Raw genomic sequence first — 20506 nt, forward strand, 5'->3', positions numbered from 1 at the left:
AGAGGACTGATTAAAAAAAAAACAAAAACCCCACATTAAAATAACTTCAGCTTGGATGCAAGCTTCCACAGAGTCCTAACTTATTTATTTCAGCCCCCTATTGGCATATAGAGCTATATCTGTGCCCAGTGTAAAAAGCATGACATAAACATGGATAGATTGATATTTAAATAGTACAACTGTGTATCTATCTGCTACGTAATACCTTTACATCAACAGAATAAAGACAATGAAATTGAACCTTTACAATATCTTAATAGTTGGTATTGATAAAATTTTGAAAAGTGTTTAAGGAGGAACGTATTGGAAGACTTCTATTTATTAATGACATTTTGGTAACAAACCCCAGGAACCATTGTAGAGACAGGAATATGTGACAGTAGGTGTTCCCCATCAGCTTATTTGAAACAGTTACTGGAAACACTCAGTGCTCCCTTTCTTCTCCCCTGTATCCTAGCTGTTCTCATGCTGCTGTGACTTTTCAGACATGGCAATCTAAACTCTGCGTTGGTGTAGAAAAATGCCAGGTGTGGTACAGGATGCATGATAAACTGGGGAGTAAAAAAGGTTATTTGATTAAGCAGCATCTTGCCTCTGTCTGAAATGTCATGATTCCCACTGACTGTAGTGCTAGAAGAGTCTGAAGAAGTAACATTCCAAGAATGATCAGATTCTAAGTTAATGTGGCAAAACTGGACCAAGTAAGATGTGGCAATGTAATGAGGCTCACTAAACAATGAATTTTCACTGGTTCAAGTTTCCAGCTAATAGAAACAGACAAAATTCCTCCCACAGTGATATATAATTAGATTAGAATGATGAAGCCTGGTATACCCTTACTTAGATTTAAAATCTAGTAAATAAATAAATAAATCATAACTTTTAGCAGCTGATTACCAACAGGCTTAAAAGGGCACAGTGGCCTTTTAAAATACCAGATCATGCATGTTTTGGTATTAAAATAGGAAGCTGAATCTCAAATACAGACTACATACAGGAAAAATCTCAAATATAGACTATATATAGGAAAAAGATGGCTTCTGGACGTCACGCTAAAAAAATCCAGACTGATTTCACAGCTCTAGCTCTCCACTGGCTGTAGCTCTCTTCACTAGGCAGCAGATCCCAGCTAACTGGGCTTGGGCAGAGTCCAAAAATGATCCTGAGATCCACTCCTCATAGCCTAGAAGCATTTTCAGCTCACGGCCAGTACTAAAAGTTCATCAGAACAAGAGAAGGTGAGACAAGTCTCCCCTGCAAGTTATTCAGTAAGAGCTTAAATTAACATGTTACTTATTTGTAGGAGTGCCAGGAAAGCTATGGAGATATATACATCAGTAGAAAGTGAAAAAAACCTCCTGAGAGTGTCTGAGATTTGCTTATAAAGCTGATCAAAGTGTTAACATCAGAAACTTGAAAAAAATGAAAAATGCAGTGCTGATGTTTTTCACAAATTCATAAAACTTCACTGTGCCATAAAATACACTATTGGAAAAAAGCTTATGATAACTCGCTTCCTCATTTTAAAATGCAAATGTATTTTTTAGTTGAAAATAATCTTCAACATTCATTTGAAATCCTTCAAAATGAAATACATATTTCAACTTCAAATCTTGCTTCTTGCTTTGTGTGGTGATTGAAAGGTGTTTTCTTCAAATAACTGTCTCCAGTTTTTGAAAATTAAAAAAATCCAGTCATCATTTGCTTAATCTTAGTAGTATATTGCTCTGAGAAAACACTAAATTACCTAGTCTGTGTTCCTTCACATGTATCTATTTCTTGTTTTGCTTTGTAAGCTTTTCATATGTTTCCCCTCTAGAGATTTTACATACTCGAAACTAGTTTTCATCAGGCATAAATCACCTTGTCTTCCAGTGATAAATCTATGGAGCTACCAAACTTCAACAAGTATGTATAAATTGATATCTTCCTTAAGATACACACCCCCACAAAAATGCTTCGATGTCAGAAAAACGAAAAACCAGACAACAGAATTTATTTCCTCAGTACAGTTTTAGTACCTGCATAGTCAAGTTGCTCTTAATAGAGTAAAAATTAAATCACATACATCATATCCACTCACTGAAGTAAGAACTCAGTAGCCTCCCTTTGCCTTTTTTGGCTGTGATCTTGCTGAGATTTCATTGACTGAAATGTCCCTGAAATAAGCTGTTTTCACCTCCTTCCTGCTTCACATATGTCTAATGTTTTCACTTTGAGCATAGCTCTTCAGAATCAAGGATAGCCTCTTTGCTGTGTGATGATTAATTTCCTAACTCAGAAATGGCAAATGGCTTGATACCACAAAAAAAGTATCATTCAGAGTAAATAATTTCACCTAAGAATATTTAATTAGTAAGTTGCCATATATTAAAGAAGATCTATTTCAGGCCTTAAGGTTTGTTGTTCATTTGATTAAAATTCTTAGTATAGCTTCAAAGCACACTTCAAGTAGCAATGGTGTCCACCATCTGTCTCTCCACTGATATAAAGACTACCTTCCACAAAAGCTGCATCAAGTTACCATCTAAGACTGATCATGGTTATAGTCATAGTAGATCACTCATGACATACATAGCATTTTTGGTCCTAAGTCTCATTCCCCCTTTTCCAGCTAACCTCCAACTCTATGCATTGTCATTACAATATCACTGCTGTTAACTGTAGGTAACTGACCTGCACATTGCTGAAACATTAAGCTGCTGTTTCAGTGATAAATCATTCTGAATGCACAAAGCACGCAGGTTAAACTAGAAGAAAATGGAAGAGTTTATTCCTGATAAAGCTTCTAAATTAATCTATACATACCCTGGAGTAAACTGAGCATGTGATGGATATATGATAAACACATTAAGCAAAACCATTTCAGAGTAACTTAGAAAAGATGGGAAAGTTTAAAATAAAGATCCCAATTTATGTAAATATCCCAAGAAGTGACAGAGTGGGAGCTGTATCAGTAATATTCAGAAAAAGAATCCATAAAAAGCATTATGGAGAATCAGTGAAACTTAGTGCTCCAGTATATTTAGGAAAATTGGAACATTTTCATAATAGAGGTTCCTCTATCTACAGAGCCATGCATGTAAGTCCCAATGTTTCAGAAATGACACCTGAATGTTCATGCACAGTATGAACAAGCAGGAAATCCTGAAGTAAGTATAATCTGGTAGGATTTATATCTTGGTGATTTAGTTTGATTTTGTCTGCAGTGGTCTGGCCAGCAGCAACTGTGCTAGTTATGGTGGTGTCACCTCTCACAACAGTTGCGCAGCAAGCATGGCGTTACACTAACCAGCTTGCCTGCACAGCCTTTGCCAGCACTGAGTGAGGCTGTCAACAGAGAGACCGACTACTGCTCCCTTCTAACAGCACCTACACAGGCAAGCAGCTAGATTGCACTATGGGTGTGTAGGCACCATATGTGGGGTTTTTACCTCTCAGCTACTGGAAAAGAATGAGTGCTTATGTATAGCAAGCAGGGAAGACTTCAGAAGCAATATATCTGTGCCACATCTTTCCTATTTTCTTCCTGAATATCTGGTAGCTCTGATTTATATATCCAGTTTTCACAGTTACCACTAAGTATAGCACAAGTGGCCACCATCTCTGAAAGTATTCTTAAGGCACATAGGTATATAGCTCCTTTATCTCCCTAAATAATTTATCTTACTGCTAAAAGTGACATTCCTGTAGCATTCCTCCAGGAAAAAAGAGCCATTTCCATATTTTTCTGGTAGATCACAGAACAGAGGTAAAAGAGTAAAAAAGAAACTCTTATTTAAAATAAACTGTAAAAGTCTTTTGCATCTTTGTCTACAGAGATTTAATGAATCCCTGCAAATAAAGAGACAGAGATTTTTCAAATATTCCAGAATCCTTCTCAAGATATATTAAGTTTGCTATTAATTTCCCAGTTGTTTGGACACACAGGCAATGAATTAAGAAAAGAAGGGTAGCAAAAAGACAACAAAGCCTGTGTATTACAGTCAAAATATTAATCTAAGAAATAGTATTCCTGCATTTAATGAGGGTTGAGGATAACAAATGAGAAATTATAAGGCTACAGTTCCTATTATCCAGGGTGCTGATGCTATGTATGAATACCCTTGTTTTGTAGCTTGTTTTCTATATGCAATCTCTATTTTTGATTCTTAGAGCATGTTTTTGTCCTTGCTGTGTGTCAGGTGAACACCTACTGTCATAGTGAGAATCAGATATGGGTAACAGCGCCTCTGACAGCTGATTGTCAGAAGACTGATGTCTTTCATCAATGTTATGGACTTGAGGCTAAATCCTTTATTAATCCTATTCTTGTCCATAGGCATATAAAGTACCTTTAATCTCGGGATTTTTTGTATTTGTAAATCAGTAATTTTACTTATGGGTTACTATTTTTAAGTCTTGGATTCTAAGTTAAGAAAACAATTTCCATCATAAAATGTTAAAAACATACACTATTCAGAGCTTCAGCAAAGATTAAATGTCATTCAAATTTAACAGGACAGATTTTTTTTCAACCAGCTTACTTGCTTCAATATTTTTAATGTCTTTTCCCCCACAAAATACTACAGAAAAAAGGATTACTTCTGTAAAAGAGGCAAATAAAGCACAAAGAGAACCTCAGAAGTATTTTAGATGTTTCACTCCTTTATTGCATTCTTAGGGGCGGAATTTAGCTGAACAAATGTTTAAGTCAGTCCACAGTACAGGCACGTATGTCTGAACTAAATGCCCTCTCTAATCAATACGGAGAAATAAGCATTTGAGAGGGAGATTTTTCCTGACCTGTATCTGAGGTGTAAACTTCACAGTAGCATGACTTTCATCTATCATTCCCTATCAACTACAGAAATACCCTACACCATGGACGTATAATATTTGGCAAGGCAAATTTTGCTTTCTGTTTAACAGGAAAAATACTGGCTCTCCACCCTCTCAAAGCCTGTTTGGATTTGTCTATACCTGGACAGCACGCTTTCTAAGGAAATTCATTTGAGACTGCATCAGGTCCGCCTGTTCCAGCACAGGGTAGCAGCTTGTCCTTTGCAGCTTCATAAACCTGATGCAGCTGGTTAGATTACATGCCTCACTGACCAGCCGCTGTTAGCAAATGAAGCTGCGGAAAAGCGGAGAGAACAAGCCATCCAAATGCATGAAAGGCATTTACAGCTGCAGGGAACACGCGGAAGACACCAGTTCCCATTGTGATGCCTTTCACTAGGGGACTTGACCAGGTCACAGGAATTTGCACCCCTGGCTGGAAACTGTTCTTACTACTGGGCCAGTCCATCCCTTCCAAGTTTCATAGGCTTGCCACCTCTCCTCTTTTGGTTAATTAAAAAATTATTTTGATCTAATGCAATTCACAAATTTTGACATAATATGCAAAACTGATAAACAGTGATCTCAGGGTAAATCTTAAAGGATTAGACTCTAAAATCATTTGTATGCAATACAGACTCCTCTTAGGCTATTATTAACTCTGAGGACTTCGAATAATCTCAGCACAAATCTTACAGGATTATAACCCAAAATCATTTGTAGACAGTAGAGATTCCTCTTAGGCTATTATCAATTCTGATAGGATTTGGATCAGGTGTAGAATATTTTATTTTCAAATTACTGTTTCCTGTCAAATATAAGGTAAGGGATCTTTTATCAAGAACCTCTGTAAAGTTTAGAGACTTGTGCCAGATGTCCAACAAAGGTTTGCAAGCAGTTAAATAACATAAGCCAGCAAGCATAACTTTCTTTTTTTTTAAGGCTTCTAAGTGCTCTAAGGCCTGTATTTGGGCAAGTGCAGAAGTTATGTAGTGTGTTAAACCAGTATGAACTATACTGAAACTGCGGCCCTGCTAGGACTGTTAACAGCTGACCAGTTGTGGAGTTTCAAAAAATCCACCTGTCCTACAATGGACTTTGCATTTGATGGGAAACACATTGCAAAGCGACACTGAAGTTTGTAACACAAGGAAAGAAACCAGAACACAATCCCACCACCTTCTCCAGAACTAAAAACAAAAAATATCTGGTGTCCCAGCTTTCGTATGGTGCACCCTATGTTCTGTTGCAGATATGGCAGCACTAGAATAATATGAGTAGCTGATGAGATTAAGCTGTATCTATTTGACTTTCCAGACTTCTTAGAAGCCTCCTGCCTCCCAGACAGGTCTGTGGAAAAGGCAGGCCTTTCTGATTCCCTGCTTCCAAAAAACAAAGAAACAACCCAAAATCTTCCTGTGAAAACCATGCCCTTTCACATTCAAAGTAAGCAAAGCTTTGAAAAAACTATCCTGCTGGAAGTGTATCCTTCACCCACCAACTATGACAGCACTGGGTGACAGCACTGGTGTGCAAGTGGGCTCTTGTGCTGCAGCACTGCCCCTCTTCCGCAGAAGTTCGTGGAGGCCAGTGCAGCTCCAGGCATGCACTGGGACTCAGGCTGGGCTGGCAGGCGGGGATGAAGGGGAAGCAGAGGGCAGAAACTTGCATTGACCATGTAACTGAATCTCAGTGAATTCCAACTTTCAGTACCTCCATTATTTTACTTTCCATGCTTTTGGGTTTTTGTTGTTTTTTCTTCTTTTTTTTTTTTTTTCTTCTTTGTTTAATGAGATAATTATACCTGTCTACAAGTTTTCACTTCCTTGAAGAGGCCATAGAATCACAGAATCATAGAATGGTTTGGGTTGGAAGGGACCTTAAAATCATCTAGTTCCAACCCCCGTGCCCTGGGCAGGGACACCTCACATTAGACCACGTTGCCCAAAGCCCCATCCAGCCTGGCCTTGAACACTGCCAGGGATGGGGCAGACACAGCTTTTCTGGGAAACTTGTGCCAGTGTCTCACACCCTCACAGTAAATAATTTCTTCCTTACTTTGCTCTTTGTTGGAAAGCAACTTCACAAAGCACATATTTGTCAGTTCTTTGTCTAGTATCAAGGAAAGTTTCAAACCCACCATTTTTCCCCAAGTTCTTTCATAAGTTGCGCAAGAAAAGGGAATATAGGGTGTCTGGGATAGTATCTATTCTTGTCGGTATTGTTTTGGGAAATTATCATTGAAACTTTCTTTCCTGTCCTGTAATTTACACTGCTACTGCTGGTAATGACTGTAAGAAATATAACCAGCACTAATGGGTATGGATCACTGTTCTCCTAGACTGTAAAAAAGAGGAGCATAGGGAATGATGAGCCTGTAAGAGAGATCAATGCAGCTGCAGATTGGTTCTTACACTATTCAGGTTATTTTCGTTAAATGGCATCATGCCTCACACATTCTGCTGAAGGCTATCCATATCCACTTAAGTTCATGACAGCTATTCTTAGAGAGTCTTTCATTTCTAATACCATTACCAAGCCTATTACCATACCTTTTTTTAATGAGGAGACAGTGTCTCTATTATCAGGTTCAGATCTATTTAGCTTAAATTAAAATTATTTGCTATAGTTGTCCTATAGTTATTCAAAGGATTAGTGAAAAAATGTCATTGAACTGCCACTTGTCTCTTCATTAACATTCCTGACAAAACCTCCTGGTAGGACTGGTTTCAGATGCTGATGGAGCAATACTTAAAAGAAATTGGCTAGTCTGTGAAACAGCTGCTCAGCAATGTCACTCTGCATGAACTGGTGATAAGAAGATGATGCTATTATAGCTGCACTGAGGGTATAATATATTTTAAGCTGCTCTGAGATATACAGTGGTGGTCCAAGAACTGGAGGTCCAAGAATTGGAGCATGATTGCTTGCCTATTGCTAGGAACTGTATCTGATGGAACTCTTCACCTGTGTGTTTCCTATCTGCTAGGTTTTTGTTCCTTTTCCTATTTTTTGGGAGGGTTTGTGAGTCCTATCGCTGAATCAGGTATTTCATTGATAGGAACATTGAGTACCTACTGTTTCAAGGGGATTTTCCTCATTTCAAGGCTTGATTTCTTAGGCATGATTCCCAGGAGATTTTCTGGATCCTCTTTCACCCATTAGTGAAATTCCAGATACTGATAGTTTTGAAATGACCATCCAGTATGGCAATGCAATGGCAAATACACAGGTGTAGGCAATACAGCTATAAATATCACAAAAGGCTCAGCCAAGAAACAACTGGCAGCTGGTATTGTGCAGTGACTCATGCTAATTCACACCGATTACCTAGAATATGGAGATGGAACAAAAAATACTGTTGTCAGACCTTTCGCTCTGAGGAACCTTTGAAAGTAACATACTCTGAGGAATAAAACACTTCAGAAAAAATGAATCTAGAAGAATGGAGCAGTTAAAAGTCTCAAGACACTTATAGCCCCTTAGAAATATGGAGGACAAATACGTAAGAAATGAGTAAGATTGGATAAGGTTTAGGATGCATTTCTTCTGATCATAGTTGGTTCCAAAATGCCTAATAATTTCCAAATCTCTGTTATGAATTTAATATTTAGCTTCTCCTACTTATTACAGAAATTAGTTCTTGTAGAGATTTGGAAAGTATTGCACTTCACATAAAATTAAATATAAAACTTACACAGAAATTATGTAGGAACATTGCCAGCAAGCTGAGGGAGGTGGACCTTCTTCTCAGCTCAGCACTGTTAAGGCCACATTTGGAGTGGTGGGTCCAGGTCTGCACTTCCAAGTACAAGAGAGATATGCACATACCAGTGCAAGTCCAGTAAAGGGCAGAAAGATGATGGAAGGCCTGAACCATCTCTCATACCAGCAGAGGCTGAGAGGGCTGCTACCATTCAGACTGGAGAAAAGAATGCTCAAGGAGGGGAAGTCATCAATGTGTATATATGTCAGGTGGAGGGAGACTAAAGAAGATGGAGCCAGGATGTTCATCACAGAGGCCAGTGACAGGAGAAGAAGCAATGAGCACAAATTAAAATTCAAACCAACAAAACAACAACAACAAAAACAAACAAACAAAAAACCAAAACCAATACCCTGCCCCCCCCCAAAAAAAAAAAAACAACCAACCAAACCCCAAAAAGTAAAATTCCATCTAAACACAAGAAATCACTTTTCTACTGTGAGAATGGTCTGTGAGAACTGGCACAAGTTGCCCAAAGAGGCTGTGAAGTCTCCATCCATGGAGATATGCAAAATAAGGCTTAAGGCTGCACATGGTCCTGGAAGACATGCAGTAGCTGACCCTCCTCTAAGGTGGGGTGACTAGGCCATCTCCATTGGCCTAGTCACACTGGCCTAGTGACTAGGCCATCTCCATCTCACATCTCAGCCATGCGCTGATTCTGTGATTCTATGTAAGAATGTGTACCTTACATAGAGAGGCTAAAGAGACAATGTTTAAGTTACGGAAGATTGAGTTTCCTTGTAGATTAGATCATGAATCAAATTACTTCTCAAAATGAAAATCATAAAATAATTCCATCGATGCTTAAGTGAATGGTTTTGCGGCAGAAAACAAATAAAAAAGGCGAGACATATAAAGGTCAGATCATAATTAAACAAAGAGTTTACATACCCCCGGAAAGTCCTATAAAGCATCAGCCTAAGACATGTTTGGTACAGCAGAAGAAAAAATGATACAAATGTCTGCATGAACAAAACGATTGGCAGCACCACTCGTTTAAATTAATTCCTCACAGGAGTTAATGCTTAGATAATACTGTTCTTGATAAACACAGGTCCTGTACACAAAAAATCTTTCACAAAATCATCACAATTGGCTGTATTTGTTTTCTTATTTGTGGTATAGTAGCATCAAATGGCAGAATCATCTATCAGAACTCCCTTGTGCGGTTAAAGTACCAATTAAAACAAAAAAGAGATAATTCTTGAAGAGCTGAAACACTGACATTATCTAACAATCCAGTATTTGCTTTATACCAGAAATTGTCACCCTATTTTAAACTACTAAATATCTAGATTTTTTTTTAGTGAAAGTCCACCTGTTAGGAAAATATATTCTTCCATTAATGTACTTGCCTTCTAGAAAAACTAAGCAGTTTTTCCATATAAGTGAACAACTGAATAGTTTTAGAATAGCAACAAAATAGTGACAGTATACACAAAGTTCAAATGCCCTTTGATAAGGCTTCAAATTGCAAATTACCTTTAAAACATCAATGATAAACTAGGACAAATCACTACTCCTTTTAATCCAACTTCCTGCGGAGCAGATCCCTAAGAATCCCCGAACACAGTACTTACAACAGGTCAGTAACTTTCAGCTATGTACCTTCTCATTAGTATTAAGATAGAGAATTTCAGGTTACTCAGAAATCCATAATGTGCTTAAGTTCATTTCAATATAAAAAGGCCTCAAGTTTCCAAAGATTTAGTGAGGTGCCATCTGAGCTCTGTGGTCAATGACCCCAGTGTTTGCAGTAAACTACACTGCTGTTCTTGATTTCCTTCTCCAAAAAGAGGAAAGACCTCTATGTGCTATAGATGTTTTGAAATGTCTGCTCTGTGTGCATACCCATCTTGTAATATTGCACACAACCTTTGGGTTCTTTTTTTAGGCCCTTCAAAGGCAAGTAAAATTTTGAAAATCCACTACATAAAAAGTTCCAATTTCACATCCAAAAGGGAAGCCATCACAATGCAAAGAACAGCAGTCATCCACACCATAGTCCTCCCAAGGCCTAAGGACATTTAGGACACTTTCTATATTATATTAGCATCTGATCTGCTGCTGGGAACTTTTATCCAGCTCATCCTCATTTTCCATTCTCTCCTTTTATAATTCATCTTCCCTTCTGTGTCATCTTGAGACAATATTAGCAAAAAAAAGTCTTTAATCGGATAGAGAGAATGATACAGAATTACCCTAAGGACTTAAAGACATCTTCACTTTTTTTTCTGAAGGCAACCTCAGAGTTTTGAAGTAATCGTCCAACTTCAGGGATAACTTTTCCTCCATTCCCCTGTATGTGTGCATATGCCCTGTTACCTGGGGTTAGCCATCTTTACCATACCTGTTTCCAGACTTTCTACCTTCATGCAAAGCTCTTTGCAATGTTGATTTACACCTCTTAGTGTCAGACCCTTTTGAGCTTACGCATATGCAGAAATGCTCAGGGAGCACTTTCTATGCAAACACAGATTTCATATTTAGATAAAACCATGACAGAATATTCTGAAGCTCTTTTACTCTTTGCTAATATGCAGTTTATGAGAAAAGCTCAATATAGTGTGACTTGTAAATACAGGCACAACCATAAAATCTGCTTACTGTTCATTATTAGAGACAAGCATTTAGTAAATTGAGACACTGAATCCTTGATGTTACAAAGATCTAAAAAGGATGAGGACCAGAAGAGATTAGAGTACTGATTAGAAACGAATACAAACCTCAAACTGTCCTTGTCAATTCTTTCTAGGTATAAAAGATCTGTTCCATCCTACTTAAGTAGTTTGCATGACAATCTCTCTCAAATGCAACTGAGGCCTTAGTGTATGGAAGCCAGAAGCCCTCTAAGAGACTCTGTACACCACAAGAAAATCATGCAGGAAAAAACTACTGCCTCAAGGCTACAAAAAGGCAGGCTACAAAAAAAAACCTGCTTTGCAATTACAAAAATCATGGGAGGTCATAGTTCATCTTGCAACAGTGAACATAATTGCAAACCTAAATTTTGCGTTTGAAACTAGGAGACAAAAATTATAAACCCCTCTATGCATATCTAATCTCTTTTTTTCAACATTAGCTAAGCCTGCAAGCTCTTAACAGACTGATTCTTGATGTCATTGTAATTAAAGGCAATACTCACAAGGCTGATAAGCAGACCAGCTGTAAGTTAACTCTTATCTTAGCCAAACTGACAACTGCAAATGTGATATCTAATCGTAAAGAAAAGAACATTGGAATTTATTATGGATTACTGACTTTTAAGTCCCATAACCTTGAAAATAAGTAAATGACATCCACCAGCCTACCGTCAAACTTCTTGTGCCGGGATACAAAAGTGGTGCGTACAAAGTGACTTGTCTCATCCACTAAGTTTTCAAACTCCAGTTTGCTCTGTTGGCTTAACTTGTCTTCCATTTCTGAGGTGCAACATGTATATTCCTGAGGGCAGATTCTCAAATGTTCCCCTGGAATGACAAGAAAAAGAAAGTTTAAAATATCTGAATACAGATAGAAGTGTGTTGGTACCAAACATACATGAAGTCTCTTGAGTTAAGGGAGGTGGGGTACCTGAACAGCTCTTTAAGGCTTGACCACTTGATTGGGAAAACACTTTGAGTCTCTATCTACCACTTTGCTATAGTTGGGCATTCCATACACAGGAGGGAAGACATACTTTGGAGACTCATTTTGATACTTTAGAAGGTACAACTGTCTCATGCTAAAAGCGATTCTTCACACTGAAGAAGCCTTCCTCATAAACAGACATATACCTAAAAATTTAAAGACAATTTTTATGTTTGTATTTGAAATGCCTGAACAAATACCTAGTGAGATGGTGTTACAAGTCACCAAAGCTGTATTGATGTCAAAAGCTGAAAAAGATAGGTCCCACTTGCCCAAATGTATCTGAGCATTTCCCCTTCTACCCTTCTTTCCCTTCTGCTTGAGTAAGTGTATTTTGATGACTGTGTTTGGATGCCATGTTTTCTTAGGCAGCATTTCTTGTCAGACAGAGCAAATGCTCTGCTGAATCGGAGAAAGCAATGAAGAGTTTAATTAATGCTTATGTTATATGGAAATGCAATGTAAAAGGTAATGAAAGCCTCTTATTTAATTCAATAGATTTATCTCTGGAAGCACTGGGCCAGTTCTTTTGACAATATTGCTTTCTCTGGTACAATCTGCAAGTGGAAACCAGTCCTTTAGCTCATGAAATTAAAATTGTCTGTTATTACATGAAATGTGAATTTCCAATTGACACTGTACTATGGGTGTCAGAAACATTTAGCTCAGTTTCTACAAAGGCAGAAAATTCTACCATTCCCTCTTGAGAAATAAAAAGAATGATCTGCCTCTATGATTAAAGTTACTTCTAAGGCAATGAAAACATTTAGCTTAATGTGCACCAAATACTGATTACAAATCCTGATTAAAAATCCCTTTGCAAATCTCTTAAAGGTGAAAAAAAATTATATACAAAGCCTAAGGGTTAAATAAATACCAGGGACCTGATTCTCATTTATATTGAGACTCTAGCACTGCTGAGGCATAAAGAAGATTTAAATGCAATTTATACCTACTTTAAGTATACTTTTCACCATTCTTAATATGTAGTGAGAAGAATCAGGCCCTAAGATTTATGATTCCCAGGGGTATAATACATTTAGCTGCTGCAGCATTTTGAAGACAGCATCAAAAAGAGGTTTCCATATGCTTAGAATAAACATCATATTGAGTTTGTCCTCACTCTAATTTCTATTCAGTTTCGAATCATGTCTTTTAATGTGAAATTTAGTCATTCCTCAACCCTGACCCATCACTCCATCTTAATCTGTTTTTTTTTGCAAGAGTTCATAATACATTAACTATAGTGCCATGAGATTTCTTTTAGCAGTCTCAAGACTTTTTTAAAAGCTCACAGCTATACATCTTCAGGAAGGCTCATTTCCTTATTATCAGTTACTGTTCAACAGTACTACCTACATACATGTCCCCAGCATGTCCAAAAGCACCATGATATAAAACACTGTATAAACATCAAAAGAGATGACCATCAGAATATTGTAAGGATTGTTTCCCATGTTTACTACGCCCTTCAACACAGTAAATTACTTCCTTTCCATTCTCAGAATCATACATTTAAGCCATAAACAACACATACAGGGACTGATGAGCCAGCTGCTGTCAAATATAAATGATAGTGGCAAAATAATGGTTGCCTTACTCTCTACTTTGCTGTCACAGTAAACTGAAACTATTCAACAGGTAACATCTGACTGTGGGGGCATCATAATAAGATACAATATGAATTCTTTTAGTAACAGCAGTGCTGAGTTTTTATTAGCTGTCACAAAGATAAGGAAAGCTGAAAAACTATGACATTAGAAGCACTGCCATGTGCTTGGTTAAAAAAACAAACAAACAAACAAAAAACCATCCGTAACATCTGTAACCCCCTTTCTCAATAAACCCAAAGGGGTTTCCTCACCAGAAAGCACTGGGTAGACCTCCTATCCCAGTTCCAGCCCTGGTGGTGGTTTATGTTTCCTGTAATGATAATGATGATGTCCTGCAGTGCTGCTGAAGTGAAGAATTTTTATAAAATTCAGTTTTCTGTTAACTTCAATTTTATTTTTTTACACTTCTATCTGGCTCTGTGTTTTTCATAATGACCAAACTATCAACTGTAATAATGCTAATAATTAAAGCACTGTGCTTAGTAATAGCCATGGCTCTAGATTTTTAAGATATTATGTTATGCTGAGGATTATAAAAAATTAAAGCATATTGAATCAGTATTGCAGTAATTTCTGTAGCATTATTTATTTTATTTATTCTTGCTTATTTATTTGCAGTCTTGCTTTCTAGCTACAAAATCAACTTCCCACCTTGGCTGTTACAAACTTATTCAGATTCCTGCTGTACTTATTTCTTATACTTGTATTTCCATTAAATTTCTTCTTTTTAATTCACTGGAATCTTCATTCATTCATTCTGGAGGGTCCTGACTGATGACATATGAACCTCACATTTATCAGAAATGCTCACACCTCCTATATTACCTCATTGCTTTCCTTTCCTAACAATGTATTCTCCTAAATCATCTACATTAACCACCTCCATTCATCACAAAAACTTTGCTAAACTATAATCAACCTTTTTTAAAACAACATTTCTAGTTTTCTTCTCCTTCCCTGCCATATACTCCCTGAATTTTGTTAGCAAGAACTAATAATGTAAATATGCTTTAAAATTCTTTTCCTCCTCCTCTTTCTTGCTCAGGTCAGATTATAGATAAAGCAAAAGCATTTTCCACTGCTCCATGTCAGTGGAGTGTTTGTAGACTTAAGAGGTTCAAGTACATTTTGAAAAGATGAAGTCTTAAGAAATTGTGGCTTATAAGCCCTTGCATGTTTGTACTGATCAGGACTGGCTGCAGTCTCCAAACATTCACAACTTTGACAAAATCTTGGACCCTTGCCTGGGAATGGTGGATGGAAATTCTCAGACAAATAACAATTTCTGTATGTTTAATCTTAATTCCTTGTTTTAAAGTGGCGATTACCAGTTAGTTTGTGCTTTTTCTTTTTTATTTAAGGGGAATGTGCTTTGTTTTGCTTTTTTTTTTTTTTGTTTGCTTTTCTTGTGCAAATCTGTGATGTAACAGACTGCTTGGATTAGAAATAACTCTGCAGGCTATATTTGATTGTGCTTCCTCTATTTCCCTGAACAGGATCATTTGCCATTTGCATTTTGTAATATATTGTTCTATTACTCTAAAAGGAGATTAATACTGATTTGTGTATTTATATACCTTAAGTATTTTGCAAACTGAAAATGTGCTCACAATTAATGTACGAATTCCTGCCCTGGGATACTCCGTATGGTCTATGCTCTTATGCTAATATTAGTGAAGATTTTTATGGCACAAGTGGCACTGGATATAACTGACTAGTTTTTCCTTGTTGTAGATGGTGTCTCCCCCAGATAAGTTTGATAGAATGCAGTTATGCTGCACCAGCATTTTGCCAGACTGAACAAGTATTAACTCAGCAGTTCCCAGCGACCTGCCACACCTTGTCTAACCACCCTTTCCAGCTGGTGCTGACCTACATATCCTTCCTCATGTGGCTCATGTTATATAAATCACATCAATTGCCTACTACAAATTCAGCTACCAGTATTCAATTTCAGTTTTATTACAGCTGTAATCTCACACCTGCCTTCACATGATCCAAATTGGCAAGTTTTGCAGTTGAATTTGGCAATCCTGTTAGCATGTCACTTTGAAGTGTGATAAAACAATTTATAAAGCACTTGTTTTATATTCAGATATATTGCAGTTCTATGTCCCCATAACATGTTACAAACCTCATAAGTCTTTAAGGAACTGCAACTTAAAACTCTCAAGCTGAATAAATGCTTCTACTGTGTATCAAAATGCCAGAATTGATCCGAGCATGGTAACTACTTGCAGAAGATACAATCTGAAAGAGCAGTAAACCCTATGGAACATAACGTTACCCTTGACAATTTCACTGCCAGATTTCCTGAACACTGGATATAAGCATTGGTTACATTATCAGAACTGGAAGTATGGTCACATAAAATATTTCACATCAGCAGAACTTTTTAGGGGTCAAGTTGCAAGTTTAATAATTTACAAAACAATTCTTTCTGAAGCAGTCAATATTTTATAGTTTCTATCCCAACCATGAATTAAAAACCCTTATATTGTTCTGTTGACAGAATGGTAGGACTAACTGTATGACTGATGAGAATAGAAACATAGTTATCAACACTGCTTCATAAATCAAGCAATGAATAAATGTTAATAAATTAAAGGGGAAAAATTCAAGGTGTGCTTTCAAATGTGGTCACCTCTCATGCATCAACAGAGCCTAAGAGAAGATAGCTCTGTATCCTTCATCTTGCAGATTAGAATAATGTGACTGGGCATTGTCATTAACCATTCTCTTTAAAATTAGAAATGCCTGCTTCAGACCTGCTCCTATTCGACCATTTGCAGAGAAGGCAGTGTAATTTATTAACTATGAAGTTTATTAAATATGAAGTTTAACAGTCTTGCACATGGGACAGAATAACCAAAGAGCCCATTACAGGCTAGGTTTGTACAACTGGGGAGCAGCCCTGCTGAAAAGGACCTGGGCTCCTGGTGAACAAGCAGCTGAACAGGAGCAGTGCCTCATGGCAGCAGCAAATGCAAATCAGATACTGATTTGATCTGCAGGGGCATTACAAGAAGCAACAGAGATATGATCATCCCATTTTATTCAGTGCTTATCAGGCTGCACTTGGAGCACTGTGTCCTGTTCTAGTCCTCACAGTTTAAGGAAGACACAGACAGACTGGAGAGGGTCCAAAGGAGAGGACATTATCAACAGGCTGGAGAACCTGTTCTTTGAGGACAGGCTGAAGGACTTTGGTCCTTTCTGACTGAAGAAGGTCTGGGGGGGACCTCATCACAGTTTTTCAGCACTTAAAAGGAAGCTACAAAGAAGACTGTGGTTCTCCCTTCACAAGGAGTAACATGGAGAAGACAAGGGGCAACAGTACAAATTGCACCAGGGGAGGTTTCATCTTGGCATAAGAAATTTTTTATAGTGAGAACTACCAATCACTGGAACAACCTCCCCTGGGATGTGGTGGAGTCCCCACTGCTGGAGGTTTTCAAGATGTGACAGGATAGGGTGCTAGACAATCTCATCTAGGCTCCCTTTCCCAAAATGTCTTGGACCAGATGATTTGTCAGGGTGACTTCCGACTTGGTCTGTTCTACGGTTCTGCAATCACACACTTCAGAGCTTCCTACCCTTGAGAATTATAAAGGACTGGAACAGATGGAGTTTTGTTTCTAAATTAACATTTCCCACATCATTTTCTGTATTTATTTTTATTATTTTAAATTATTTTTAAAATATGATGAAGAAAGCTAAAACAAAATACTCATTCAGTTTTAACCTTTGCCCACTGTTTTGAGATTTGGATCTTATTCTGTACTGGCAATGATGTTTCTGAATACCTGCTTTTTGAAGTTTTCAATCGAAGTGTTCTACTGGTGAAATGAGGAGCGTGGGAGAACTATTCATTATGACATTATCAATTTTCTATTACCAAAAGCTATTCTCCTCCAATACACTTATACCCTTCTGTCACTCACATATGTAAAGAGAAAACAGTGCTATAGAAAAAATTGACTCACAATCATCTTTAAGCAGTATCATGTTTTCTGTATTAAATTATTTAGCAGTTAGAACTGAATTAGAAATAAGAGTTACATCATTTCAGCCAATATTCAAATAGTGAAAATTAAAACATCATTTTGTTGTACAAAACCTGTTCCCTAACCAAAAAGTCCTAAGGCTCCTTCTGACTTTGTAATTATCTTCTCTGTGGGGTATAACAGCCCTGCAATCACCCTCTGTAAAATTGCACCTGACATTCAAGTTGCAGAATTGATCTTTCCTACTCAAACTAAAAGGCAACAAATTATATTTTAAATTAATTCTATTGTAATATTGGCCTGATAAGTGATGACAAGAGCAATACTTGCACAGAAAATGTCAGCTGAAGGAAGGAATGGAAAACTGTCTGTATCATACAGATCATGTTGTCAGACACAACACTCCTAATTTTATTCAATGGAATACTGAATTTGGAAAACTTGTATGTCCAGTAGACTTGAAAAAACCTGTGCAACTACCCCATAAAAGAAAATAACTCATTTGTTTGCCTTGGACCCAAATCATCTTTGCCCAGATTCCTTTTGTTCCTTGAATGCTTTGAGGTCAATTAAAAAATGAATGCCTTCCAAACAGACGGGTAATTTGTTAAGTCTCTTCATTACAGGTCCCACAGGGAACATTCATTTACAAGAAGTCCTGACCCAGTTGTCCTTGGGAAGCCCTCAGTAATAAGTTACAGAAGCAGAGGCCAAGCCAAACTTGCTCAAGACTAGGATTATACACATGCTAAAGAAAGAGATGAAGTCCCTAGGGTCTTCCTAACTAAGCTACTAGAAGCAGTACCAGTACTGTGACACTCAGGTTCACTTTATTGTCCTAGCATACAGTCAGACAATTAGTTTTTGATAGAACAGTTTGCGAGAAGAATCTTTAGTTACCTCTTGGGGGTGTATTACTGGAGTTGTGCTCAGTGCCTCATGAAAAGCAAACGGTAAGGCTGTGATTCAGCGCTTTATAGTTCCAACATCTTGCTCTCTACATACCTGCAATTTTCTGATTTCAAAGCATGTTTCCTCCTGAGAATGGCAGCCAACTTCCCCTCCCCCTCAACTGATTTTGTCTGTTTGTTATATCCCCTACTATAATAGCAGAAATATCTCATACGGCATTATAGTGTGAAGTAGCATACAAGCAGCACATTGCTTTACAATGATGATAAAACATGATGCAGGTTTTGTATTTCAGCTGCTCTCAGAACAATTTTATTACTAAGATAACAGGGTAAGATTGTATGCACACATGAACTCATACAGATTTTAATCAATATTAGTTGCATAAAACTGAAATCTAAAGCACATGATGTATCAAACACAGATTTACACCACTTTGTTCATGTATCCAAAGAAATACAATCACAGCAGGACAGATTGCAGGTAGTTCCCTGAGGCTAACTGGGTATGCTGTACTGCCAAAAGAAGTCCTTGTCATAGTTACACCATTACTAATACACAGGCATCAAAGGTTAAGGCTGCATGAGCTATGGTCATGCCATTTGATTGCACTGTCAAGTATATTTTAAAGCTATGCAGATGCCTTGCTGATCACTATGTTGTCAGGTATGTTTCTAACATACTAAACTAAGCAATAACTGTTTAAAAGTCTTTAATCAAAGTGCTCTTTTCTTATTCACGTGGCTTCAGTCAATCCAAGGAAACCTCTACATGCTACCATTAAATATGAATCTACCTTCCCACTGTCTGAAAATTTCATGATTTCCTGCAATGCCAATCATAGAAACAATTCACAAAGACAATCACAATGTATGTTGAGTTGGTCTTAAGTCAAGGGCTCTAATAGGAATGGCAGTGGTATAATTTTGGTACTGCCATAAGCTCTTTATAGAGATACTTGTCAGCCTAATCTCTTTCCTAGTCACTTAAGGAAAAGAGGGTTCAGAAAGGAAGGCTACAATTTACAAAGATCTCAGAGTTCTGTTATCGTACTGATTCAAGGTCTACTCATGAAATTTCAGGGCCAGAAATGCTGGCATTTGTCCTTTCATTTTTATTTGGAAACAACCAGTGTAAAGAGCAAACTGCCTCCACCAGCTCCCAAGTATTAACCTTACTGTGTCACAAATCAAAAGGCAGAAAGCAAAGCACTTTCTCCAAGTCTGTGTGACTTTACAAGGAGAAAAACTTCCTTCCTTCCCGCTCTCCCCCCCCCCCCCCCGAAACATTCGAAGAATATGGCCACAAGTGGAATCACTTAATGCACAAGAGTCCAAAATGCACAAGAGTCCAAAACATGCATAATGTCTTGTTACCCCACTGCAAGTGTTCTACGGTTTGTGAGCCAAGTTTAGTGGAAGTTTGTGTGCCCTTGGTTCAGTTTTACAGATCCAATTGGTGTTACATTGTTGACTCCCAGGAGACAGGGGAAAAACTTCCCCAGATGCTTCTCCTGATGGGACAAACCTGAGAAAAGAGCACAGTAAGGAAGTGCCTTTTTTCTGCATGATGCTCTTTGACAATGGCATCTCCTTCAGGTGAGAGGGCCTCAGAACTACAAAAATACGTATTTAGTTCTTTCATAAAGGTGCGCTAAAGAATGTTCTGTGACTTCCTGCAGTAAATCTCATGCAGTTAAGGAAACCTCACCTTTCTCTGCCCACTCCTAGCAAAATTCACACTGCTGAAATGAC

The 20506-nt window shown here is 37.7% G+C and overlaps 1 protein-coding gene across 1 annotated transcript in view; it reads right to left on the minus strand.

The window, feature by feature from the left end:
* The window catches only part of GPC6 (glypican 6), a 725832-nt gene that overhangs the window by 493178 nt on the left and 212148 nt on the right, over nt 1-20506 (minus strand). Inside the window, exon 2 of the mRNA XM_061445212.1 lies at nt 11902-12060. Coding sequence (XP_061301196.1) covers nt 11902-12060 — 159 coding nt within the window. The remainder of the gene's footprint in view (nt 1-11901; nt 12061-20506) is intronic.

The sequence above is a fragment of the Pezoporus flaviventris genome, unplaced genomic scaffold, assembly GCF_033815535.1.
Source record: "Pezoporus flaviventris isolate CSIRO_AGI_PZ_B2104156 unplaced genomic scaffold, CSIRO_AGI_Pfla_v1 ptg000003l, whole genome shotgun sequence".
Taxonomy (NCBI): domain Eukaryota; kingdom Metazoa; phylum Chordata; class Aves; order Psittaciformes; family Psittacidae; genus Pezoporus; species Pezoporus flaviventris.